Source organism: Balaenoptera ricei, chromosome 20 (genome assembly GCF_028023285.1).
Source record: "Balaenoptera ricei isolate mBalRic1 chromosome 20, mBalRic1.hap2, whole genome shotgun sequence".
Taxonomy (NCBI): domain Eukaryota; kingdom Metazoa; phylum Chordata; class Mammalia; order Artiodactyla; family Balaenopteridae; genus Balaenoptera; species Balaenoptera ricei.
Genome location: NC_082658.1, coordinates 20,152,325 through 20,179,561, shown reverse-complemented (window position 1 = coordinate 20,179,561; position 27,237 = coordinate 20,152,325). Strand labels below are relative to the sequence as shown.

The 27,237-nt window shown below is 39.0% G+C and overlaps 1 protein-coding gene across 1 annotated transcript; it reads left to right on the top strand.

Annotated features, from left to right (window-relative positions):
• Positions 1-261: 261 nt before the first annotated feature.
• LOC132355901 (keratin-associated protein 29-1-like) lies at positions 262-27,237 on the top strand. The gene is given in 3 exon segments (XM_059908455.1): positions 262-1,123; positions 1,126-1,224; positions 26,840-27,237. Coding segments are annotated over 3 exon segments (1,359 nt in total).

Genomic DNA, 27,237 nt, shown 5'->3' with positions numbered 1-27,237 from the left:
AGCAGTGGCAAGGTACCCAAACTCAGCCACGAAAACTCCCAGCTCAGCCAACCGGTTCTTAAACTGGGTACAATATCTCCCACGCTCCTGAAGCCCGCTAATCAGATGTTTGTAGGCAACTGGGTGGAAACAATAACAAGGAAAGATACTCTGTCATGAAACACCCCTAGTGAAGGACTATAAAATCCCCTATGTATTAGATGTCTTTCAAACTCAGGTACACTGAGGTTGCAGCTTCCTGGCAAGGTTAGCACCAGCACCATGGTGGACAGCTGTTGTCCTGGAAACGCCAATGCCATTCCAGCTGTGCCCACCATCTCCATATGCTCAAATGGTGGCAGCTTCAGAAATGGTATCTGTTTGCCTAGTTCCTGTCACAGCAGAATGTGGCAACGGGTTACATGCCAAGAAAACTGTCAGTCATGCTGCAGTGCCCCAAGTGGCTGTGAACCTGCTTCTTGCCAACCTACCTGCCTTCCAGTAACTTCTTGTGTGTGTTTTGCTTGCCAACCCATTTGCTCCTGCATGGCCTGCTATGAATCTGGCACTGGTCAGTCTCCTTGTCTGGTTAGCTCATGCCAGCCCTCCTGCTCGGAATCCAGCGGTGGTCAGGCAAAGTGCTGTGAAGCCAGCTCCTGCCAACAAAGCTCCTGCCAGCAACCTGTCTACGCATCTGGATCGTGCCAGGTAGCTTGTGGCCAATCAGCCTGCTGTGACGCTAGGTCCTGCCAGCCATCCTGCTCTGAGGTAACTTCCTGTCCTGAAACATCTTGCCCACCGACTGTCTGTGCGGCTCGTCTGTGCCAGCCAACTTGCTGCCAAGCAGGTTCATGTCAAGCCATTAGTGGTGAAGATCAGCCCTGCAAGTCAACTTATTACCAACCGATCCGCTACATTTTCAAGCGTTGCCGATCAGTTCCCTGCCAGCTGTCTCCTTGTGTGTTCAGTTCCTGCAATCCTACTTGCTGTGTGTCCTTCCCTTGCCAGACACTTCACTACAAACCAGTTCCTTCCATATCCTTCATCTGCCAGCCAGGGGCTAACGGCCAGCCCCCTTGTTCGGTAATGGACCCTTACAAACTAGCTTCCTGTGACACCATGCTTTCTGGCCAACCAAATTGTGGTGAACTTCTTCCTTCAATCAGAGTGGCTGCAAATCCCCTTGCTGCCAACCAGCTTGCTGTGTGACAGGCTTTGGCAAATCATCCAGTGGTGGCTCCAATGGCTTCTGACCAACTGCCCCAAGTCTCTGCAAAGACAGCACCTGCTTGCTGACTTCCTGCCACCCCAGCTCTGAGTCCAGCAGAAGTAAGGCAATATTTCATTGAGGCAGCGCTCTTCACACCTCCTCTGACGTCTGCTGCTGTCTACAAGTACATAGCCATCCCACGGTGCCTGCCTCCAGCCGAGCAAAAATGCTGCCTGCTTGCTAGCTTTACTCCAAGTCCAGTCCCGCTTTCCCTCCAGGTGCTGATGAGGGAATTTATTCTAAGAGATCCTTCTTAACCGAGGATAACCTTTCAGCAAGCATGGTGCATGCTATAGCTTGCATTTCCTGATGTTATCATTTCATTTCACTTCAGCAAAGCCTTTTCTCCAGTTTTTCTTTCTTTGGATACTGCCAAGTCTTTAAGGAGATTCTTTTTCTGGCAATTGCTAATAGAAATGTGACTGGTTAAGCATAACGAATCAGACTAATAGTGCTTTCATTCCTTTCAAGATACCCCTACGTAGAGATCCTTTAGGTTCCATTTGAATGCAATGACCTTGGGCCCTCCAAATCACTGTGTCTGCATTGGTATGCAAGGGTAGTTGGTGTCTAGAATTATAGATGCCTAAGCTGGAAGGGAGTAAGGACAAACAGTTCCCTGGCTTCCAACCTTTACACCACCAAGAGCTCTTTGAGTTGGGTGACCTCAGTCTTCCCACAGTGAAGAGACTTGGAAAGCCAAAGACAGAAATGGTTCAGGGAAGCCATAGATTAAAGTAAACATGAGGTTTTGGCCATGGAGAATAACTAAGGGTTAAGTCACTTAACATTGGTTTTAATGATCAATTCACCTAATGGCCAATATAAATAAAATTAAAAATTCTTTAGAAAATTTTAGCAGGTAATTGCTATGTTTTTGACATTTTAAGAAACAGTTTTAAAAACAATTAGTCTAAGGGAACTTTTGACCGAATTTTGTTATTTCTAGTGTGTAATTATTGAATCCAAACATTTTTTGGATTGGTTTTCTTAGGGGAAAAGCTTAGAGGAAGATTTATAGTGTGTACTTGTAGCAATGGTACAGAGTCCTTCCTGAAGGGGATCTGGCCTCCCCTTTAATGAAGGGGCTCTGGGCCTGCAAAATGATTTAAGTATCAACCCCTCAAAATTCTTACACAGCTCCATAAAGGGACACATATGATGATGTCCACTGTGGCATGACATAGATTTTAAAGGAAATCAGTGGTCCACCACTAGGAGAATAAAGAGTGGGTAGGTAACAGGTGGTGATTCCTTCCATGGGGTATTGTATTAGGCTGGTTCTCCAGAGAAATAGACCCAATAGGGGATTTATATCTATATCTATATCTATATGCACTCATTAAAAGGAATTAGCTCACATGGTTATGGAGGCTGGCAAGTCCAAATCTGTAGTGTGGGCCTGAAGTGTGGGCTGGCAGGAGGATACCCAAGAGAGGTGATGGTGAAGATGAAGTCTGAAGGCTGTCTGCTGGGGAATATGCATTAAACAGAATAAAACAGCTGCCTATTGAAAGAGAATGGGACATAAGAACAGGAATTAAATTAATTGATATGTAAGCACATAAAGAAAAAAATAAATAAGAGGGAACTTGCAAAGACCAAAAGTGATAATGTGCCACATAAGGAATATAACGGATTCAAGTATTTGCAACTGAAATCCAAACAGAAAATTAAGAAGAAGAAAAAAGGGAGAGAGGGACCTTGATATGGCAAAAGAATTACCATGGATGGAATGTCTTCTAGAAGTGACATTTTGATGGATACCCTGTTTAAATTCTCTCTCCCACATCTTCCATGGAGATTCCTCAGCTGGAGGAAGGATGAGACTTTGGGTAGTGGAATGCATCTTACCTCAGTCCTGAACAGAATTTTCAATAATGTTCCTTACAGTTTAAGTTTAAGGAATCACATCTCCTTAAATAATTTGCTTATTAATACCCGAATCCTTGACATCCTTGAAATTTCAGATTTTATTTTTTTTTTGACCCACCTAAGTCAATCTTATTTTTATCTTTCCAGTTACGGATTTCTCTGTTGTACAGGCAAGTGTTTTTCACTGGTCGCTTGCTATCACACAAACTGCATGTTTTAAACATGTCAAGTGTAAAAGGTGTGTTGGAAGCCTTGTACGTCCTCCTATGCTTGGCAACAGTTTAAATATCAAAGCATTTATTAGTTGCTTTTAGGTTTGCTAGAACTTGCTCATAAAACATCCGAACCTCCAATTATAAACATTGTTCTGCTGAGCCTGAACATGCTTATAACTAAATCTTTGTTTACATTTATGTCCTGGGTAGGGGAGCAATTTTAAAAATACAGGGAAGTTTTGAGAAAAATATAGGCGTGCCTTGTTTTATTGCACTTCACTTTGTTGTGCTTCCCAGATATTGCATTTTTTTAATAAACTGAAGGTTTGTGGCAACCCTGCGGCAACCAAGTCTGTTGGTACCATTTTTCCAACAGCATTTGCTCACTTTGTGTCTCTGTGTCACGTTTTGTAATTCTTGCAATGTTTCAGACTTTTTCATTATTATTATATTTGTTGTGGTGATCTGTGATCAGTGATTTTTGATACTATTGTAATTGTTTTAGGGCACCATGAACCACTCCCATATAAGATGGTGAACTTAAAACGTGTGTGTTCTGATGAATGGATAAAGATGTGAGATACACACACACACACACACACACACACACACACACACACACACACAATGGAATACTACTCAGCCATAAAAAAGGATGAAACAATGTTTTTTGCAGCAACATGGATGGACCTAAGATTATCATACCAAGTGAAGTAAGTCAGAAAGAGAAAGACAAATATCATGTGATATCACTTATATGTGGAATCTAAAATATGATACAAATGAACTTATTAACAAAACAGAAACAGACTCACAGACATAGAAAACAAACATATGGTTAGCAAAGGGGAAAGGCAGGGAGGGATAAATTAGGATTTGGGGATTAGCAGATACAAACTACTAATTATAAAATAGATAAACAACAAGGTTCTACTGTATAGCACAGGGAGCTGTATTCAATATCCTGTAATAAACCATAATGAAAAAGAAAAAATATATGTATCGGAATAACTTTGCTGTATACCAGTAACTAATACAACATTGTAAATCAGCTTCAATTAAAAAACAAAAAAGATGGGTGTCCTCTGACTGTCCTACCAAGTGACTGTTCCCCTAGCTCTCTCCTTCTTCTTGGGCCTCCCTATTCCCTGAGACACGACAATATTGATATGCCAATTAATAACCCTAAAATGACCTGTAAGTGTTCAAGGGAAATGGAGAGGCTCTAAGTTTCTCACTTTGAATCAAAAGCTAGAGATGATTAAGCTTAGTGAGGAAGGCAAGTCAAAAGCCGAGAGAGGCCAAAAACTAGGCCTCTTGGACCAAAAAGTTAGCGAAGTTGTGAATGCAAAGGAAAAGTTCTTGAAGGAAATGAAAAATGCTACTCCAGTGAACACATGAATGATAAGAAAGTGAAACAGACATTGCTGTTATGGAGAAAGTTTTAGTGGTCTGGATAGAAGATCAAACCAGCCACAATATTCCCTTAAGCCGAAGCCTAATCCAGAGCAAGGCCCTAAATCTCTTCAGTTCTGTGAAGGCTGAGAGAGGTGAAGCTCTCAGAGGTTCCTTCATAAGGTTTAAGGAAAGAAGCCATTTCCATAACATAAAAGTACAAGGTGAAGCAGCAAGGGCTGATGTAGGACTTGCAGCAAGATCTTTATCCAGAAGATCTAGCTAAAATAATTAACGAAGGTGGCTACACTTAACAACAGATTTTCACTGTAGTTGAAGCAGTCTTCTATTGGAAGAAGATGCGAGCTAGGACTTTCATGACTAGAGAGAAATCAATGCTTGGCTTCAAAGCTTTAGAGGACAGGGTGACTCTCTTTTTAGGGGCTAGTGTAGCTGGTGACTTCAAATTGAAGTCAGTGATCATTTACCATTCTGAGAATCCAGGCCCCTTAAGAATTATGCTAAATCTACTCTGTCTGTTATCTATAAATGTAACAACAAAGCCCGGATGACAGCACATCTGTTTACAACATGGTTTACTGAATATTTTAAGCCCACTATTGAGACTTACTGCTCAGGAAAAAAGATTCCTTTCAAAATGTTACTGCTCATTGGCAACGCACCTGGTCAGCCAAGAGCTCTGATAGAGATGTACAAGATTAATGTTGTTTTCATGCCTGTTAACATAACATCCATTCTGCAGCCCATGGATCAAGGATTCATTCTGACTTTCAAGTCTGATTATTTAAGAATTACATTTTGTGTAAAATAGATAGCTAGTGGGAAGCAGCCGCATGGCACAGGGAGATCAGCTCGGTGCTTTGTGTCCACCTGGAGGGGTGGGATAGGGAGGGTGGGAGGGAGACACAAAAGGGAGGAGATATGGGGATATATGTGTATGTATAGCTGATTCACTTTGTTATACAGCAGAAGCTAAGACACCATTGTGAAGCAATTATACTCCAATAAAGATGTTAAAAAAAAAAAAGAAATATATTTTGCAAGGCTATAGTTGACATAGATAGTGATGCCTCTGATGGATCTGGGCAAAGTAAACTGAAAACCATCTGGAAAGGATTCCCCATTCTGGATGCCATTAAGAGCATTTGTGATTCATGGGAAGAGGTCAAAATATCAACATTAACAGGAGTTTGGAAGAAGTTGATTCCAACATTCATGGATGACTGTGGGGTTCAAGACTTCGTTGGAGGAAGTAACTGAAGATGTGGTGGAAATAGCAAGAGAACTAAAATTAGAAGTGGAGCCTGAAGATTGGACTGAATTGCTACAATGTCATGATAAAACTTTAACAGATGTGGAGTTGATGAGCAAAGAAAGTGGTTTCTTGAGATGGAAACTCTTCCTAATGAAGATGCTGTGAATATTGTTGAAATGACAACAAAGGATTTAGAATATTACATACACTTAGTTGATAAAGTAGCAACAGGCTTTGAGAGGATTGACTCCAATTTTGAAAGAAGTGCTGTGGTGGGTAAAATTCTGTAAATAGCATTGCATGCTATAGCGAAATCGTTCATGAAAGAAAGAGTCAATTGATATGGCAAAGATCATTGTTGCTTTATTTTATTATAAATAAATAAGTTAATTTATTTTTGACTGCATTGGGTCTTTTTTTTTTTTTTCTAGCATCTTTATTGGAGTATATGTATTGGGTCTTTGTTGTTGCGTGTGGGCTTTCTCTAGCTGCGGCAAGTAGGGGCTACTCTTCATTGCCGTGCGCATGCCTCTCATTGCGGTGGCTTCTCTTTGTTGCAGTGCACAGGCTCTAGAGCACAGGCTCAGTAGTTGTGGTGCACGGGCTTAGTTGCTCCGCAGCATGTGGGATCTTCCCGGACCAGGGCTCGAACCCGTGTCCCCTGCATTGACAGGCAGATTCTTAACCTCTGTGCCACCAGGGAAGTCCTGTTGTTTTATTTTGAGAAATTGCTACTGCCACCCCAAGCATCAAGCAACCACCATTCTGATCAGCCAGCAGCCATCAGTATCAAGGCAAGAGCCTCCACCAGCAAAAAGATTATGACTTGCTGAAGGCAGATCATGGTTAGCATTTTTTAGTAATAAAATATTTTTAAATTAAGATATTTACATTTTTAGACATAATGCTATTGTACACTTAATAGACTACAGTATAGCGTAAGCATAACTTTTATGTGCCCTGGGAAACCAAAAATTTGTGTGGCTCGCTGTATAGCAATATTTGCCTTATTGTGGTGGTCTGAACCCACCACTCAGGACTGATGTTCTTCATTATGTGATTCGAATTCTGGTTCTACCCTCAGGATAGCTGCTCTCCTCAAAGCACTTTCCAATTATTCAATATTCTTTTGAAAGTTACATCATTAGAGCCTAACTCAAGATCTAGCTGCTTTTTAACCAGCCCAGGATGTGAAATGGTCATACTCCTTTTCTGAGTTATAGCCCATATTTCCCCCAAGGTCATGTTTGCCTGATGATATAATTAAGCACTATTCTTTAAGTTAGATATCTCAGCCTCACCAGGAAATTTGCTGGGATCTGAATGACTAAGTCCCTTTTTAGTATAGTGGCATGTGTCTTCCTGTAGGGGTCATTCCCATCACTCCTCAAATGGCTTCCTGGTCCCTGTGTTGATATTCTCTGTTCCTGTCTTTGCATGCCTGTTCCTAAGGTCATATTCCTCCTCCAGTCATACCTATATCTTTATTGTCATCGTATGCAAGAAGGAGTTCTTCAAGTTCAGATTTAACATCAACTTGAGATATATGGCTCTTTAATTTGAGTCCAAGTTAGCCATCGTGCTTCCTCCTTAGCAAACTCCAGGTGCTTTGAGTATCTGCAGCAAAGACTACCCGGTGGATCTGCCCCACAGACAGAGGGGCAGTCTGTCCAACTGCCCCTCTAGCCCATCTTTTATCCAGGGTCTCAGCTTGAATTTGGGGTCAAGTGTTTATTATTATTGGATGAAGTGAGGTGCTATCATTGGAAATGAGACATGTCTTGGCAATTGTCATTGAATTCGGTCTATATTTCCACATTCTCTTCGTAAGCTATTATGAGAGTCCTTTTCAATTGTCCTGCTGAAATCCAGATTCATTTCCTACTGAATTTCATTGATCAACTAATCTGGCAAAAATTAAAAGTTAAATTATTTGACATGACTTGGCCTAAGTGGCCCCATGTTCTTTTTCTAGGGGTCCACAAAAGGTCTTTCGAACAACCCATTCTATGATTTGCAGAAACTTGAAAATGGAATGGCATTTGCTTGTCTCAACATCTCTTATTAAGCATCTCTTCTTCTCAAAGATTCCTCAAAATCAATGTGTAAAGACTGTTTTGGGAAAGATCCTCTGTGTTCTCCTTACTTGCTGCAAGTAATAAATCCTTCCTTCTCCCACTTAAAAAAAAAAAATCAATGTGTGGTTTACTTCCAGTCTCTGAGTGCTCTGGGACATAATGTGCATAGCATACAAAAGCATGAGTTTATTTTGAGAATCTAGGCATTTGTAAAATCTATTTGTCCTTGTAAATGTTTAGTTATTTTTTCAATTTGATTATTTCCCATTGTCTGAAAAGACAGACACCAAAGAGTCTTTCTAGCATAACTTTCACATTCTTTGTGCTACATTCCACAGGGAGATCTCAGATCTTATCTTATCTCTTTCCAGGTCTCAGCATGAACTAAGGAGAACAGACCACTTTTACAAGCCTGGATTTTCGTTGCCAGCTGCTGACATGTTGACAGCTCATGGATCATGAGTTGGGTGAGGGGTGGTTGCAAATGCATCATGTGAACATTTTTTTTGCAGTATCACACTGAGGAGTTTACTTCATTTAAGCTTTTGGTGTTGTTTTGAAATAAGGTTTGATTTCCTTATTTAAATAAAAAAGTTAAACTCTCATTCTCTTTCTCTCTTCTCTCTCTCTCTCACTATTGCAGATTTTCCCATTTAATTCAGAAGGAAATTTTACAATCTTCATTTTTCTTTTATTGTAAAAATAACTCGAGAGTTCCCTGGTGGCCTATTGGTTAGGATTCTGGGCTTTCATTGCTGTGGCCTGGGTTCAATCCCTGGTTGGGGAACTGAGATCCCATAAGCTGTGTGGCAAAAACAAACAAATGAACAAACAAACAAACAAAAACACATGCTTGAGGTAGAAAACAATGTATGAACAAAAAATGGAAAGTCCTGGTCCACCAAAACTCCCCACACATCCTGCTCCCCTGAGGCAAACTACTGGTTTCTGTTTATTATGCCCTAATCTTGGGTTTCTCAATCCCTTTACAGATGGCTGTTTTTTTTCCTTATTTGAAAGATGGAAGAAAAATAAAAAGGAACATTGATTTCTATATCTCAAGCACAAACATCAGATTATCCACACAAAGTAATAGACTTTTGTCTTGTTTGATGGCATCATTACTGTGCTTATAATCATTTAATAAAAAACATATCTTTCCATGTGTTTTCTATTTTTTTCCTTTGTGAGCATCTGGAGCTTCCTTTATTTTTCTCATGGGTGGGTACCATTCCTATTTAATGCCCAGTTCATGAACCTTTCTGTCTAATTAAATTACTATACTTTAAGTTAGCCCCCACCAGGAATTTTGCTGGAATTCGAACGTTGTGGCATCTGTCCTCCTGTAAGGGCCACTCCTCTCATTCCTCAGATATTCAATTGCACATTATCAATTATTTTTGATCTACAAAAATGAACATTTCTTGGGCTTCCCTGGTGGTGCAGTGGTTGGGAGTCTGCCTGCCAATGCAGGGGACACGGGTTCAAGCCCTGGTCTGGGAAGATCCCACATGCCGCGGAGCGACTGGGCCCGTGCGCCACAACTACTGAGCCTGCGCGTCTGGAGCCTGTGCTCTGCAACAAGAGAGACCGCGATAGTGAGAGGCCCGTGCACCGCGATGAAGAGTGGCCCCCGCTTGCCGCAACTAGAGAAAGCCCTCGCACAGAAACGAAGACCCAACACAGCCATAAATAAATAAAATAAAAATTAAAAAAAAAAAAAAGAAAATTTCTTATGATTCAAACTAGCATATTCCCTTCTTGGCCTTTTTCAGTCAAATCCTAATACACATCTCCTTATAACTCTCTCTGGTATCTTTATATACTGGAAAGTATTTTAAAAGGCATTAAGACAATAATCACACTCAGGAAAACGTTTTTTAAAGAATTAAGACAACTTAAGCCATTCTTTCTACCAGTGTCTTTTAGAATGAAATGTTGCCGGCCATTTTTCTGTTTCTTTTGCTATCTATTTAATAACTAGGGTACACGTCAGACTTGTCCTGAGAAATTCCATTCTTGAAGAGCAAAAGCTCTGTATTTTTTATCTTATCTTCATAATCCCAGATGTGAGATTGCCATAATGGACTTTGATAAAGAGAGGGGGCAAAATAATCTGTATGATGATTGAGGCGGCTTCACAAAGGTCAATTTTGAAACCAAAGATCCACAGGGAGTCATCCCAGTGGCTATGAATAAAGAAAATAGAATGGAAGGTAATGTCTGAGACACACAAAAGGCCCAAAACATACATGTAAGGAGCCTAAAAGATGAGTCCCAAACATAACATGTAGAATTTTCCCATCTGTGTGATGTATGACATTTGGTGTTATTTTTGTTGATCTCTTCAGTTTGCCCATATAAATGGGTTCATCTTATAACAATAATCCAATGACATCAGGAAGTAAATTTCCTCTTATAATCTACTTTCTCAGAAACTTTTGGGCAAGGCCCTGAACTTAGCTGGAGCTGGAGAAATATTTGATGATAGTAACTTTATGATATATAGTCTAGAGCTGTTACAAACAAAATCAGAAAGTTGCTCTTTAGATGGACTCCTTACTTATACTCTAAGGCAGGTCAGAGTGGGATCCATAATCCTTGTCCAGTGTCTTCAAATTTGGTCTCTTGTCTTTGTGTGCAGGAATAGAGTGGAAGAAATTTGTAAAATATAAAATATTCTCCAAGTCTAAGGGCTTGTGAAAGACACACTGTACACACAGTCTAGGTCACTAAAGGACATGCAAGATGAGTAGAATTTATTAGGTGATAAATTGGGAAATGCCTTAGTTGCAAAGAAGGCGATTCAGATGACCGTAGAGGGTAGAAAACAAATATAAGCACAACAAAGAAGAGTAAAAGAAAGACATTTTAAAGGTGGAAAAATTAATCAATTATTAAGACAATCAGCAGGGTGGATGACGGGGATGGAGAATCTTATGCCTATCCAATTTCTAATGACACTCGTTAGCTAAACCCAAACTATCACTAGATAAAGCCCAACTTTTTGACAAGGGCAATGAAGACTAAGATGTGTTTTCTTAAATCAAATCCTGTTATTTCCCTGATAATGTATTATTTCACCCGAGGAATAAATGTAAGTAGCCTGTTTTACATGTATCTCAAACCATCGGAAGAGGAGTTGATGCCATTGAACTGAACTATCAGGAAAGAGGGGGAAGGAAGGGTATGTCACTCAATGCAAGGAGGTCCAGCTGGCATGGATTCACCAGGTGCACCTTTTTTTAGGACATATCTGTACAAAGGAAGTTAATATTTACCAGTTTAGAGCAAAGAGAAAGAGGAGAAAGTAGCAGTTCAGGCACTAAACAGAATGAAGACAATAATTTGAAACACAGAAAATGTTGTAAATGTTATTACAAAACAACAACAACAATAATGATAAATTCCCTACTGTATAACAGGGAATTGAGCAATAGCTGAGAGAGAGGTTGTTTGAAGTCTTCATGGACATTGTAAGTTACTAAGAGTCAGCAAGAAAAACAGCTCATATAATTCAAATCCTGGTATGTAGATTGCAAACTCTGGGACACTCACTACTTCCTGAGAGAGTCTGTTTATTGTTTTGGTCAGCTCAGATGGTATGAAAATTACCTCTGATACTGATACCCATCTAGTCTCTTTATGTCTTAGATCCTCCATGAATTTTCAAATTTTCAAATATCACCAACAAGGGTTCAGTGTTCTCACACGGAAGATATCTTAGTACTTGAGGAGCAATTTGTCTAAGGCTAGAAAACTAGAACTCATTTAGAGAAACTAACTAAATTTTCTCCATACTGTTAACACTCATTTGGAGCTATTAACCCCTCTTTCCCATTTTCTTTCTACACCCTTATGTTCAAATATTATCCTTTACATACATAAGTAATATTGAGAAGTCCTCTTTCCTTAAGTTATAATCATAATTTTACCAATGGATCTCAAATGAAATTTTACTGCTTCTTAAAATCACCTATTTGTGTGGAGAAAAATCCTTTTTTGGGGGAGGGGTCTTACTTAAGTTGCTTGTTTTGTATATTAAGTATATTTATGCTTTGCTATAGTTGCTACTCTTGGGCAATTAAAAGGGAATGCTGAGGGAGAACTGGGTTAACTTTGCTGGAAATCAACCTTAAGAGGTAGAAGATCATTTAAAATTTGTCTCTTTCCAATCTTAATCAAGCAAGAATCTGAATGAGGCTAAAGAGCTTGGTTTTTCATTATACCCTTATCTTGGGTAAGGAATGCTTTTGTTTAGAAGGAGGGTCTGAAGGCTTTCTGGCCAGGGACAGTTACAACCATTGTAAACACAACAATAATAAAGGAGAGGTGAAGTATGCATGCTTTCCTTATCAAGTTTACACTCTCTCTACAATTTAGACTTTTTTGATCTATGGTTTGGGCACGGAGGAAGAGTTTGATAATAGTCCATGTTGGTGCTATAAATCAAGGGTCCTCAAATGAGGAGGCCTGGGGAGAGATAACACAGGATTCTACCCCTCCTATGAAGGGCTCTAATTGAGAGATTTTAGGAGAGGTCGGGAAGAGTTTGTTGTGTCAGTTTTGAGACTGGGCAGGACGTGCCAGGGCCCTGTTTCCATTAACATTTGTAAATAGACACTTAAAAAAATATACTCTTTAGATCTTTCCATAAATTCTAGGGGATGGGTTAGCTGGAAGAAAAAAGATGAGAGTGACCTGAATTGTGGGTTTGATTTATGAGTCTGGCAGATCTGGCAGAAGTCAAGGGGCATTGAAGCCTTGGGCAGCTCAGACAAGAGACTGGAGATCCAAGGTACCAGAGGTCCAGGAAAAGGGAGAGGGGTGGATGGATGGCACAAATACTAAATGCTCAAGGGATTTGAGGATCAAAGGCAAAAGGCTTATGTTTGAACCATGATATCCTTCATGGAACATGCCCATGTTTGCAACTGTGTCAGATTGATGAATTGAGCCTTTTTAATTCCATTTAATTTAGTCCATCCTCATGAACGAATTATTGGGAGCTCAGCTTCATGACAAAAAGAACCAAAGACCCAAGAATTAGTCTTCTAACCATAAGGCTCCCCAATATTGCCTGAATCTAATAGAGTGGGTGGATGGAGAACTACTAAATGAGAATGAAAGGACAATTCTGATTAAAATCTGCAACTGATCAGAGACATCAACACATGAAACCTGACTCAGGTATTTTGTCCTATGTTGTAGACACCCCCTCAGATGACCTTCATAATCCAAATAAGATTATCCATCTGGCCTCTGGTCACAGGATATGGTGAGAGATTGGAAGTGCTTTGTAAACATTGTAAAATGCTTTCTTTCTTTCTTTTTTTTTTTTAACTACGATGGTCAAGTTAGGAAACAGTTGTGGGTAAACGCTTTTGAAACATCAAACTTAACAGCTTTTAAACAGGAAAAAGAACAGCTGATTTTAAGATATTATTTATTATTATTATTTTTTAATCAGTCATCAACTTTATACACATCAGTGTATACATGTCAAACCCAATCGCCCAATTCAGCACACCACCATCCCCACCCCACCGCGGTTTTCCCGCCTTGGTGTCCATACATTTGTTCTCTACATCTGTGTCTCAACTTCTGCCCTGCAAACCGGTTCATCTGTACCATTTTTCTAGGTTCCACATACATGCGTTAATATACGATATTTGTTTTTCTCTTTCTGACTTACTTCACTCTGTATGACAGTCTCTAGATCCATCCACGTCTCAACAAATGACTCAATTTCATTTCTTTTTATGGCTGAGTAATATTCCATTGTATGGTAAAATGCTTTCTTAATGGAAATTTTTAAAGGACTCAGGGCTCATATCAGTTAGAGCTTTTTAAGATGAATAGAGATTATTAGGAGATTGAACAGGAAGGCCCTATTGTAGCTACAAAGATTATTCCAAGTTATCATGAAAGGTAGGAAAAAGGATATAAGAATAATGAAGCAATTGGGGAAAACATTGTTATGTAGAAATATTGAGCAATTGCAGTTACTAGGTCCTGAACAGTCAGCCTGGAGGATATGGTTTTTAAAAATAGATTAGATTAAAAGTCTGAACTGGAATCTCATTGGGAAGGTAGATCTTGTCATCATTTGCAAGGGGTCTCTAACCACTGTCGACTGAAGAAAAATGCACAACCTAAAATTTGAGTGATATGTTTTATTCAGCGGACAAAACTGAGGACTTAAGCCTGGGACTCAGAGTTACCTGAGAGACCGCTCCGAAGAGGTGAGGGGGAGAGCCAGGATATATAGGAGTTTTTGCAACAAAGACTAGGTATTCAGAACATCAAAAGATTACTGTTAAAAATTAAAGAAAACTAGATATCTCAAATTAAGGAATTTAGTGCTTTTCTTTCTTTTTAAAAATTTTTTATTGGAATATAGTTGATTTACAATGCTGTGTTACTTTCAGGTGTAGTACAGCAAAGTGAATCAGTTATCCATATACATATATCCACTCTTTTTTAGATTCTTTTCCTGTATAGGTCATTACAGAGTATTGAGTAGAGTTCCCTGAGCTATACAGTAGGTCTTTATTAGTTACCTATTAATATTTTATAGATAGTAGTGTGTATATGTCAATCCCAATCTTTCAATTTCTCCCTCCATCATCCCTCACCCCATGGTAACCATAAGTTTGTTTTCTACATCTGTAACTCTATTTCTGTTTTGTAGATAAGTTCATTTGTACCCTTTTTTTAGATTCCACATATAAGTGATATCATATACCGTACAAAACGAAAAGACAACACTTAGAATGGGAGAAAATATTTGCAAACGAAGCAACCGACAAGGGATTAGTCTCCAAAATATAGAAAGAGCTCATGCAGCTCAATATTAGTGCTTTTCCATGTGTGGGAAGATGCAAGAGTCTGGGCTCACTGAAATCATTCCTTCAGTATGCACCTCAGCTATCTGGGGCCAGTGTCCTATGCCTATTTATCCTGAGTTTTCTCAGGGTGCACCATTGGTACACCCTGAGACCTGCATACAGGTCTTATGTCTCCTTAGGTAGGTTTATTCCTAGGTATTTTATTCTTTTTGTTGCAATAGGAAATGGGAGTGTTTCCTTAATTTCTCTTTTAGATTTTTCATCATTAGTGTATAGGAACGCAAGAGATTTCTGTGCATTAATTTTGCATCCTGCTACTTTACCAAATTCATTGATTAGCTCTAGTAGTTTTCTAGTAGCCTCTTTAGGATTCTCTATGTATAGTATCATGTCATCTGCAAACAGTGACGGTTTCACCTCTTCTTTTCCGATTTCAATTCCTTTTATTTCTATTCCTTCTCTGATTGCCGTGGCTAAAACTTCCAAAACTATGTTGAATAATAGTGGCGAGAGTGGACAACCTTGTCTTGTTCCTGATCTTAGAGGAAATGGTTTCAGTTTTTCACCATTGAGAATGATGTTGGCTGTGGGTTTGTCATATATGGCCGTTATTATGCTGAGGTAAGTTCCCTCTATGCCTAGTTTCTGAAGGGTTTTTATCATAAATGGGTGTTGAATTTTGTTGAAAGCTTTTTCTGCATCTATTGAGATGATCATATGGTTTTTCTCCTTCAATTTGTTAATGTGTATCACATTGATTGATTTGCATATATTGAAGAATACTTGCATTCCTGGGATAAACCCCACTTGATCATGGTGTATGATCATTTTAATGTGCTGTTGGATTCTGTTTGCTAATATTTTCTTGAGGATTTTTGCATCTATGTTCATCAGTGATATTGGGTAGTCTTTTTCTTTGCAACATCTTCGTCTGGGTTTGATAGCAGGGTGATGGTGGCCTTGTAGAATGAGTTTGGGAGTGTTCCTCCCTCCGCTAAATTTTGGAAGAGTTTGAGAAGGATAGGTGTTAGCTCTTCTCTAAATGTTTGCTAGAATTTGCCTGTGAATCCAACTGGTCCTGGGCTTTTGTTTGTTGGAATATTTTTAATCACAGTTTCAATTTCAGTGCTTGTGATTGGTCTGTTTATATTCTCTATTTCTTCCTGGTTCAGTCTTAGATGGTTGTGCTTTTCTAAGAATTTGTCCATTTCTTCCAGGTTGTCCATTTTATTGGCATATAGTCGCTTGTAGTAATCACTCATGATCCTTTGTATTTTTGCAGTGTCAGTTGTTACTTCACCTTTTTCATTTCTAATTCTATTGATTTGAGTCTTCTCCCTTTTTTCTTGATGAGTCTGGCTAATATTCTCAAAGTGCCAGCTGTTAGTTTTATTGATCTTTGCTATTGTTTCTTTCATTTCTTTTTCATTTATTTCTGACCTGATCTTTATGATTTCTTTCCTTCTGCTAACTTTGAGGTTTTTTGTTCCTCTTTCGTTAATTGTTTTAGTTGTATATTTGAGATGTTTCTTGTTTCTTGAGGTAGGATTGTATTGCTATAAACATCCTTCTTAGAACTGCTTTTGCTGCATCCCATAGGTTTTGGGTCATCGTGTTTTCATTGTCATTTGTTTCTAGGTATTTTTTTATTTCCTCTTTGATTTCTTCAGTGATCTCTTGGTTATTTAGTAGTGTTCTGTTTAGCCTCTACGTGTTTGTATTTTTTACAGATTTTTTCCCATAACTGATATCTAGTCTCATAGTGTTGGGGTCGGAAAAGATACTTCATACTATTTCAATTTTCTTAAATTTACCAAGGTTTGATTTGCGACCCAAGATATGATCTATCCTGGAGAATGTTCCATGAGCACTTGAGAAGAAAGTGTATTCTGTTGTTTTTGGATGGAATGCCCTATAAATATCAATTAAGTCCATCTTGTTTAATGTATCATTTAAAGCTTGTGTTTCCTTATTTATTTTCATTTTGGATGATCTGTCCATTGGTGAAAGTGGGGTGTTAAAGTCCCCTACTCTGATTGTGTTACTGTTGATTTCCCCTTTTATGGCTGTTAGCATTTGCCTTATGTATTGAGGTGCTCCTATGTTGGGTGCATAAATATTTACAATTGTTATATCTTCTTCTTGGATCGATCCCTTGATCATTATGTAGTGTCCTTCTTTGTCTCTTGTAATAGTCTTTATTTTAAAGTCTATTTTGTCTGATATGAGTATAGCTACTCCAGCTTTCTTTTGATTTCCATTTGCATGGAATATCTTTTTCCATCCCCTCACTTTCAGTCTGTATGTGTCCCTAGGTCTGAAGTGGGTCTCTTGTAGACAGCATATATACGGGTCTTGTTTTTGAATCCATTCAGGGATTCTGTGTCTTTTGGTTGGAGCATTTAATACATTTACATTTCAGGTAGTTATCGATATGTATGTTCCTGTTATCATTTTCTTAATTGTTTTGGAGTTTGTTATTGTAGGTCTTTTCCTTCTCTTGTGTTTCCTGCCTAGAGAAGTTCCTTTAGCATTTGTTGGAAAGCTGGTTTGGTGGTGCTGAATTCTCTTAGCTTTTGCTTGCCTGTAAAGGTTTTAATTTCTCTTTTGAATCTGAATGAGATCTTTGCTGGGTAGAGTAATCTTGGTTGTAGGTTTTTTCCCTTTCATCACTTTAAATATGTCCTGCCACTCCCTTCTGGCTTGCAGAGTTTCTGCTGAAAGATCAGCTGTTAACCTTATGGGGATTCCCTTGTAATGTTATTTGTTGCTTTTCCCTTTCTGCTTTTAATATTTTTCTTGGTATTTAATTTTGATTGTTTGATTAATATGTGTCTTGGTGTGTTTCTCCTTGGATTTATCCTGTATGGGACTCTCTGTGCTTCCTGGACTTGGTTGACTATTTCCTTTCCCATATTAAGGAAGTTTTCAACTATAATCTCCTCAAATATTTTCTCAGTCCCCTTCTTTTCCTCTTCTTCTTCTGGGACCCCTATAATTCGAATGTTGGTGCATTTAATGTTGTCCCAGAGGTCTCTAAGACTGTCCTCAATCCTTTCATTCTTTTTTCTTTATTCTGCTCTGTGGTAGTTATTTCCACTATTTTATCTTCCAGGTCACTTATCCCTTCTTCTGCCTCAGTTATTCTGCTACTGATTCCTTCTAGAGAATTTTAAATTTCATTTATTGTGTTGTTCATCATTGTTCGTTTGCTCTTTAGTTCTAGTTCCTTGTTCAATTTTTCTTGTATTTCCTCCATTCTATTTCCAAGATTTTGGATCATCTTTACTATCATTACTCTGAATTCTTTTTCAAATAGACGAGTATTTCCTCTTCTTTTGTTTGGTCTGGTGGGTTTTTAGCAGGTTTTCACCTTGCTCCTTCATCTGCTGTGTGTTTCTCTGTCATCACATTTTGCTTAACTTACTGTTTTTGGGATCTCCCTTTTGCAGGCTGCAGGTTAGTAGTTCCTGTTGTTTTTGGTGTCTGCCCCCAGTGGCTTAGGTTGATTCAGTGGGTTGTGTAGGCTTCCTGGTGGAGGGGACTGGTGCCTGTGTTCTGGTGGATGAGGCTGGATCTTGTCTTTCTGGTGGGGAGGATTGTGTCTGGTGTGTGTTTTGGGGTGTCTGTGAACTTAGTATGATTTTAGGCAGCCTCTCTGCTAATGGGTGGGGTTGTGTTCCTGTCTTGCTAGTTGTTTGGCATAGGGTGTCCAGCACTGTAGCTTGCTGGTCATTGAGTGGAGTTGGGTCTTAGTGTTGAGATGGAGATCTCTGGGAGAGATTCCACTGTTTGATTATACGTGGGGCCAGGAGGTCTCTGGTGGACCAGTGTCCTGAACTCGGCTCTCCCACCCCAGAGGCTCAGGCCTGACACTTGGCTGGAGCACGAAGACACTTTCAGCCACATGGCTCAGAAGAAAAGGGAGGGATGAAAGAAAGAAAGAAAGAAAGAAAGAAAGAAAGAAAGAAAGAAAGAAAGAAGAAAGAAAGAAAGAAAGGAAGGAAGGAAGGAAGGAAGGAAGAAAGAAAGGAAGAAAGAAAGAAAGAAAGAAGAAAGAAAGAAAGAAAGAAAAAATAAAATTAAAAAGTTATTAAAATAAAAAATAAAAAAAATTATTAAAAATAAAGAAATGAAAAAGTAATAAAAAGAAGACAAAGAAAGAAGAGAGCAACCAAAACAAAAAACAAATCCACCAATGATAACAAGTGCTAAAAATATAGTAGAGAGAGACCTTCAAGACGGCAGAGGAGTAAGACGTGGAGATCAACTTCCTCCCCAGAAATACATCAGAAATACATGTACATGTGGAACAACTCCTACAGAACACATACTGAACACTGGCAGAAGACCTCAGACTTAGCAAAAGGCAAGAAGCTCCCCATGTACCCAGCCGTGTGGCTGACAGTGTATTGGTGCTCTGGCCGGGTGTCAGGCCTGTGCCTCTGAGGTGGGAGAGCCAAGCTCAGGACATTGGTCCACCAGAAACCTCCAGACTCCACATAATATCAAATGGTGAAACCTCTCCCAGAGATCTCCATCTCAACACTAAGACCCAGTGCCACTCAACGACCAGCAAGCTACAGTGCTGGACACCCTATGCCAAACAACTAGCAAGACAGGAACACAACCCCACCCATTAGTAGAGAGGCTGCCTAAAATCATACTAAGTTCACAGACACTCCAAAACACACACCAGACACAATCCTCCCCACCAGAAAGACAAGATCCAGCCTCATCCACCAGAACACAGGCACCAGTCCCCTCCACCAGGAAGCTTACACAACCCACTGAACCAACCTTACCAACTGGGGGCAGACACCAAAAATAACGGGAACTACGAACCTACAGCCTGCAAAAAGGAGACCCCAAACACAGTAAGTTAAGCAAAATGAGAAGACAGGGAAACACACAGCAGATGAAGGAGCAAGGTGAAAACCTGCTAAAAACCCACCAGACCAAACAAATGAAGAGGAAATAGGTGGTCTACCTGAAAAAGAATTCAGAGTAATGGTAGTAAAGATATCCAAAATCTTGGAAATAGAATGGAGAAAATACAAGAAACATTTAACAAGGACCGAGAAGAACTAAAGAGCAAACAAACAATGATGAACAACACAATAAATGAAATTAAAAATTCTCTAGAAGGAATCAATAGCAGAATAACTGAGGCAGAAGAACGGATAAGTGACCTGGAAGACAAAATAGTGGAAATAACTACCACAGAGCAGAATAAAGAAAAAAGAACGAAAAGAATTGAGGACTGTCTCAGAGACCTCTGGGACAACATTAAATGCACCAACATTTGAATTATAAGGGTCCCAGAAGAAGAGAAAAAGAAAGGGACTGAGAAAATGTTTGAAGAGATTAAGTTGAAAACTTCCTTAATATGGGAAAGGAAATAGTCAATCAAGTCCAGAAGCGCAGAGAGTCCCATAAAGGATAAATCCAAGGAGAAACATGCCAAGACACATATTAATCAAACTATCAAAAATTAAATACCAAGAAAAATATTAAAAGCAGAAAGGGAAAAGCAACAAATAACATACAAGGGAATCCCCATAAGGTTAACAGCTGACCTTTCTGCAAGCCAGAAGGGAGTGGCAGGACATATTTAAAGTGATGAAAGGGAAAAAACCTACAACCAAATTACTCTACCCAGCAAAGATCTCATTCAGATTTGAAAGAGAAATTAAAACCTTTACAGACAAGCAAAAGCTAAGAGAATTCAGCACCACCAAACCAGCTTTCCAACAAATGCTAAAGGAACTTCTCTAGGCAGGAAACACAAGAGAAGGAAAAGACCTACAATAACAAACCCAAAACAATTAAGAAAATGGTAATAGGAACCTACATATCGATAATTATCTTAAAAGTAAATGGATTAAATGCTCCTACCAAAAGACGTAGACTGGCTGAATGGATACAAAAACAAGACCCGTATATATGCTGTCTACAAGAGACCCACTTCAGACCTCGGAACACATGCAGACTGAAAGTGGGGGGATTGAAAAAGATATTCCATGCAAATGGAAATCAAAAGAAAGCTGGAGTAGCTATACTCATATCAGACAAAATAGACTTTAAAATAAAGACTATTACAAGAGACAAAGAAGGACACTACATAATGATCAAGGGATCGATCCAAGAAGAAGATATAACAATTGTAAATATTTATGCACCCAACATAGGCGCACCTCAATACATAAGGCAAATGCTAACAGCCATAAAAGGAGAAATCTACAGTAACACCATCAGAGTAGGGGACTTTAACACCCCACTTTCACCAATAGACAGATCAACCAACATGAAAATAAATAAGGAAACACAAGCTTTAAATGATACATTAAACAAGATGGACTTAATTGATATTTATAGGGCATTCCATCCAAAAACAACAGAATACACTTTCTTCTCAAGTGCTCATTGAACATTCTCCAAGATAGATCATATCTTGGGTCACAAATCAAGCGCTGGTAAATTTAAGAAAATTGAAATCGTATTAAATATCTTTTCCAGCCACAGTGCTATGAGAGTAGATATCAATTACAGGAAAAAATCTGTAAAAAATACAAACACATGGAGGCTAAACAATTCACTACTTAATAACCAAGAGATCATTGAAGAAATCAAAGAGGAAATAAAAAAATACCTAGGAACAAATGACAATGAAAACACGACAACCCAAAACCTATGGGATGCAGCAAAGCAGTTCTAAGAGGGAAGTTTATAGCAATACAATCCTATCTCAAGGAACAAGAAACATCTCAAATACACAACCTAACCTTACACCTAAAGCAATTAGACAAAGAAGAACAAGAAAACCCCCAAAGTTAGCAGAAGGAAAGAAATTATAAAGATCAGATCAGAAATAAATGAAAAAGAAATGAAGGAAACAATAGGAAAGATCAATAAAACTAAAAGCTGGTGCTTTGAGAAGATAAACACAATTGATAAACCATTAGCCAGACTCATCAAGAAAAAAAGGGAGAAGACTCAAATCAACAGAATTAGAAATAGAAAAGAAAAGTAACAACTGACACTGCAGACATACAAAGGATCATGAGAGATTACTACAAGCAACTATATGTCAATAAAATGGACAACCTGGAAGAAATGGACAAATTCTTAAAAAAGCACGACCAGGAAGAAATAGAAAATATAAACAGACCAATCACAAGCACTGAAAATGAAACTGTGATTAAAAATCTTCCAAGAAACAAAAGCCCAGGACTAGATGACTTCACAGACGAATTCTATCAAACATTTAGAGAAGAGCTAACACCTATTCTTCTCAAACTCTTCCAAAATATAGCAGAGAGAGGAACACTCCCAAAGTCATTCTCTGAGGCCATCATCACCCTGATACCAAAACCAGAAAAAGATGTCACAAAGAAAGAAAACTACAGGCCAATATCACTGATGAACATAGATGCAAAAATCCTCAACAAAATACTAGCAAACAGAATCCAGCAGCACATTAAAAGGTTCATACACCATGATCAAATGGGGTTTTTCCCAGGAATGCAAGGAATCTTCAATATATGCAAATCAATCAATGTGATACACCATAGTAAAAAATTGAAGGAGAAAAACCATACGATCATCTCAATAGATGCAGAAAAAGCTTTCAACAAAATTCAACACCCATTTATGATAAAAACCCTCCAGAAAGTAGGCATAGAGGGGACTTACTTCAACATAATAAAGGCCATATATGACAAACCCACAGTCAAGATCATTCTCAATGGTGACAAACTGAGACCATTTCCACTAAGATGAGGAACAAGACAAGGTTGTCTTCTCTCACCACTGTTATTCAACATAGTTTTGGAAGTTTTAGCCACAGCAGTCAGAGACAAAAAAGAAATAAAAGGAATCCAAATTAGAAAAGAAGAAGTAAAGCTGCCACTGTTTGCAGATGACATGATACTATACATAAAGAATCCTAAAGATGCTACGAGAAAACTACTAGAGCTAATCAATGAATTTGGTAAAGTAGCAGGGTACAAAATTAATGCACAGAAATCTCTTGCATTCCTATATACTAATGATGAAAAATCTGAAAGAGAAATTAAGGAAACACCCCATTTGCCACTGCAACAACAACAACAAAATACCTAAGAATAAACCTACCTAAGGAGACAAAAGACCTGTATGCAGAAAACTATAAGACACTGATGAAAGAAATTAAAGATACAAACAGATGGAGAGATATACCATGTTCTTGGATTGGAAGAATCAACATTGTGAAAATGACTATACTACCCAAAGTAATCTACAGATTCAGTGCAATCCCTATCAAACTACCAATGGAATTTTTCACAGAACTAGAACAAAAAATTTCACAGTTTGTTTGGAAACACAAAAGACCCTGAATAGCCAAAGCAATCTTGAGAAAGAAATATGGAGCTGGAAGAATCAGGCTTCCGGACTTCAGACTATACTACAAAGCTACAGTAATCAAGATAGTATGGTACTGGCACAAAAACAGAAATATAGATCAATGGAACAGGATAGAAAGCCCAGAGATAAACCCACGCACATATGGTCACCTTATCTTTGATAAAGGAGGCAAGAATATACAGTGGAGAAAAGACAGCCTCTTCAATAAGTGGTGCTGGGAAAACTGGACAGCTACATGTAAAAGAATGAAATTAGAACACTCCCTAACACCATACCCCAAAATAAACTCAAGATGGATTAAAGACCTAAATGTAAGGCCAGACACTATCAAACTCTTAGAGGAAAACATAGGAAGAACACTCTATGACATAAATCACAGCAAGATCCTTTCTGACCCACCTCCTAGAGAAATGGAAATAAAAACAAAAATAAACAAATGGGATCTAATGAAACTTAAAAGCTTTTGCACAGCAAAGGAAACTATAAACAAGACAAAAAGACAACCCTCAGAATGGGAGAAAATAGTTGCAAGCGAAGCAACTGACAAAAGATTAATCACGAACGATACAAGCAGCTCATGCAGCTCAATATCAAAAAAACAAACAACCCAATCCAAAAATGGGCAGAAGACCTAAATAGACATTTCTCCAAGGAAGATATACAGATTGCCAACAAACACATGAAAGGATGCTCAACATCACTAATTATTAGAGAAATGCAAATCAAAACTACAATGAAGTATCAACTCACACTGGTCAGAATGGCCATCATCAAAAATCTACAAACAATAAATGCTGGAGAGGGTGTGGAGAAAAGGGAACCCTCTTGCACTGTTGGTGGGAATGTAAATTGATACAGCCACTACAGAGAACAGTATGGAGGTTCCTTAAAAAACTAAAAATAAAACTACCATACGACCCAGCGATCCCACTACTGGGCATATACCCTGAGAAAACCATAATTCAAAAAGAGTCATAAAAAAAAAAAAAAGAGTCATGTACCACAATGTTCATTGCAGCACTATTTACAATAGCCAGGACACGGAAGCAACCTAAGTGTCCATCGATAGATGAACGGATAAAGAAGATGTGGCACATATATACAATGGAATATTACTCAGCCGTAAAAAGGAATATTGTTAAGTGTGTAAGAAATCTATTGATTTTCTTAGTTTGCCTTATGTCCAACTTCACTATTAACACTAACATTCAGTTGATTCTCTGGGGCTTTCTAAGCATACAATGCCATCAGGCAGCTAACTGCCCTCAGCCTCAGGTATGTCCCCAGGTTCTTTTCCCAGTTACCCACAGTTGTGACCCTATAATTAACAGAAACTTTTGGGTTTTTCTTTCTCTCCTGCCTTATTTTCCGTTTTCCTCACTTGTGCTTCCTGAGATCACCTCCCAGGTAAACTACTTGCACTCACATGTTTGTCTCCGAGTCTGCTTTGGGTGAAATTCAAAGACAATAGATGTTCAGCAAATATTTTTAACTGATTGACATTAAACCGGTAATGGTGGTTACTTCTAGCAACAAGAGCAAGACTGGGAAGTCTGGAGGTGAAGCAGAACCAGTGTTACCATTTGGTGCTTACCTACTTCCTGTGTGAATATAGGCATCTGTATCCATGTTTACCTGTAAAGAAGTCTCATTCTCTAGATCAAATCTTAACTTCCACAAATGTGTTTTATGTGGTTTTCCTCAAATGTAACAATTATCCTTTTGTTTGGAATGCTTCTCCCTCTTTTCTCCATCAGTCAAAATATATATATTTTTGGATTTCCTTCCCATTTAGGTCGCCATGATTCACTTTGCTTTACAGCAGAAACTAACACAACATTTTAAAGCAACTATACTCCAATAAAAATTAATTTTAAAAAAAGATATATATTTTTAAAGGACCATTACATGCCCCTATGTCATCAAAAGGCCTTCATTCACTCAACAAATATTTATCACTAATGTGCTCTGTGCTAGCCTTGTGCTGAACACCATGGTAAGAAAATTAAATTTCTGCATTGCAACTGGGGGAATAGTAGAAAATAACTGTGGTACAGCAGAGTGTGCTAAATTAGGTGCACATTAGTGTGCTAATGCATGGAAGAATTATATATGAACGGGGTAGTTTATAATTGAGGGGGAAGCATTGAGGGGAAAGCTGGGTTTTTGATAGAGGAATAGGAGTTTGCAGAGCTGACAAGAAAGAAGAAACACTCCAGGAAGATGAAACAGCTTCAGCAAAGGCTTGCAAGTTTTATTCTTCACCCCTTCCTCAGCTGTCCCAAGACTAAGACAGGCTTACCTTCTGTTTAATCTTCCACAAGTTTCTTTTTCCTCTTAACTTCTCTAGGCTTCTTTTGTCTATTGCTTAAAAGAGTAATAAGAATACACACTATATTATATGTTGCATTAAAGATTAAAAACAAATATAAGATATTCAACATAGTGCTGGGTACATAGTGAATACCTTACAAATGATAAATGTTATTATTTCCTCACCTTTTACTGAAGGTGTATGGAACTTAACCACATACTATATATTTTGATTTTAGTTCTTCAATTAAAAGTAACTGTCATTCTTTTAACTGTTGCCAAACTGTTTTCTATGCTGTGTCTTATTCAAGTATCAACAGGAAAAAGATGAAGAGTTATCTGTTATATTCTCTCAGTACCCAAAAGAATGTCTTTGATACATATTTTTGAAGGCTTAATAATTCCAAATATTGTTTATATATAACAAATGCTTCTGTAATGAAATATCCATTGTACAAGTTTGACAACTAAAAGATAAATCAAAACTTCCCGCTCTTAATGCCTATCCTGGAAGACATAGAGCAAAAATGTGTTTTTACTATTTAAAAGCAGTGAGTATTGCTAAGTGCCTCAGCTTGAGATGGTGGAATAAGATCAGACACAGAGTTTGAAATTGCCTTGCGGTCCTACTATCTCCCTGACCATCCAGGATGCCCACAGAGGATCACAGCCATCCTCTTTAGAGGGGGGACACCCTCCCCCCAAATGGGTCTTTCTTTCTAATTCCTTTCTAACATTTCACCTGACCAGCACATGTTTTCCTCACCCTTGACAAGGAAAGATACATGAGCATTGTAAGAACCATTCTCTGTGATGTTCAGGGTGCAGTGATAGGAGAGAACGTCACATTCAAAAGCAAAATGTCAAAGTCATGTGACGAGAGCTTTGTAAGACATTGCACCCACCAGGAACAAAGGTGACACCCACTAGGGAAAAAAAATGTGACAGGTCTTTCAACTGGAAACACAGGAGCACACCAGGAAAAGGAAATGTGATATTTTGGAATACTTAACTAGAAACACACAATTATGGAATTAAAAGACTATGTTTTTCTAGTAGGATAAATAATAGCAAGGAAATAATGAAGCAATGATAGCAGCTCTTTAGCAGGGTATAAAGGGGGCTGTGCGCCAAGTAGACTCCCAAACTCAAGAACCTCTCTCTCCTGGAAACCCGCCCAGAACCTGTACCCTCTGACACCACGGTCAGCTCCTGTTGCAGCTCTGTCTGCTCTGACCAGAGCTGTGGCCAACGTCTCTGCCAGGAGACCTGCTGCCACGCCAGCTGCTGCTAGATCACTTGCTGCAGGACCACCTGCTGCCGTCCCAGCTGCTGTGTGTCCAGCTGCTGCAGGCCTACCTGCTGCGTCTCTAGCTGCTGCAGGCCCCACTGTTGCCAGTCTTGGTGCTGCCAGCCCACCTGCTGCCGCCCCAGATGCTGCATTTCTAGTTGCTGCCGCCCCAGCTGCTGCTTGCGCCCAATCTGTGGCCGGGTCTCCTGCTACGTCACTTGCTATCGCCCCACCTGTGTCACCTCCACCTGCCCCCGCCCCGTGTGCTGTGCCTCCCCTTGCTGTTGA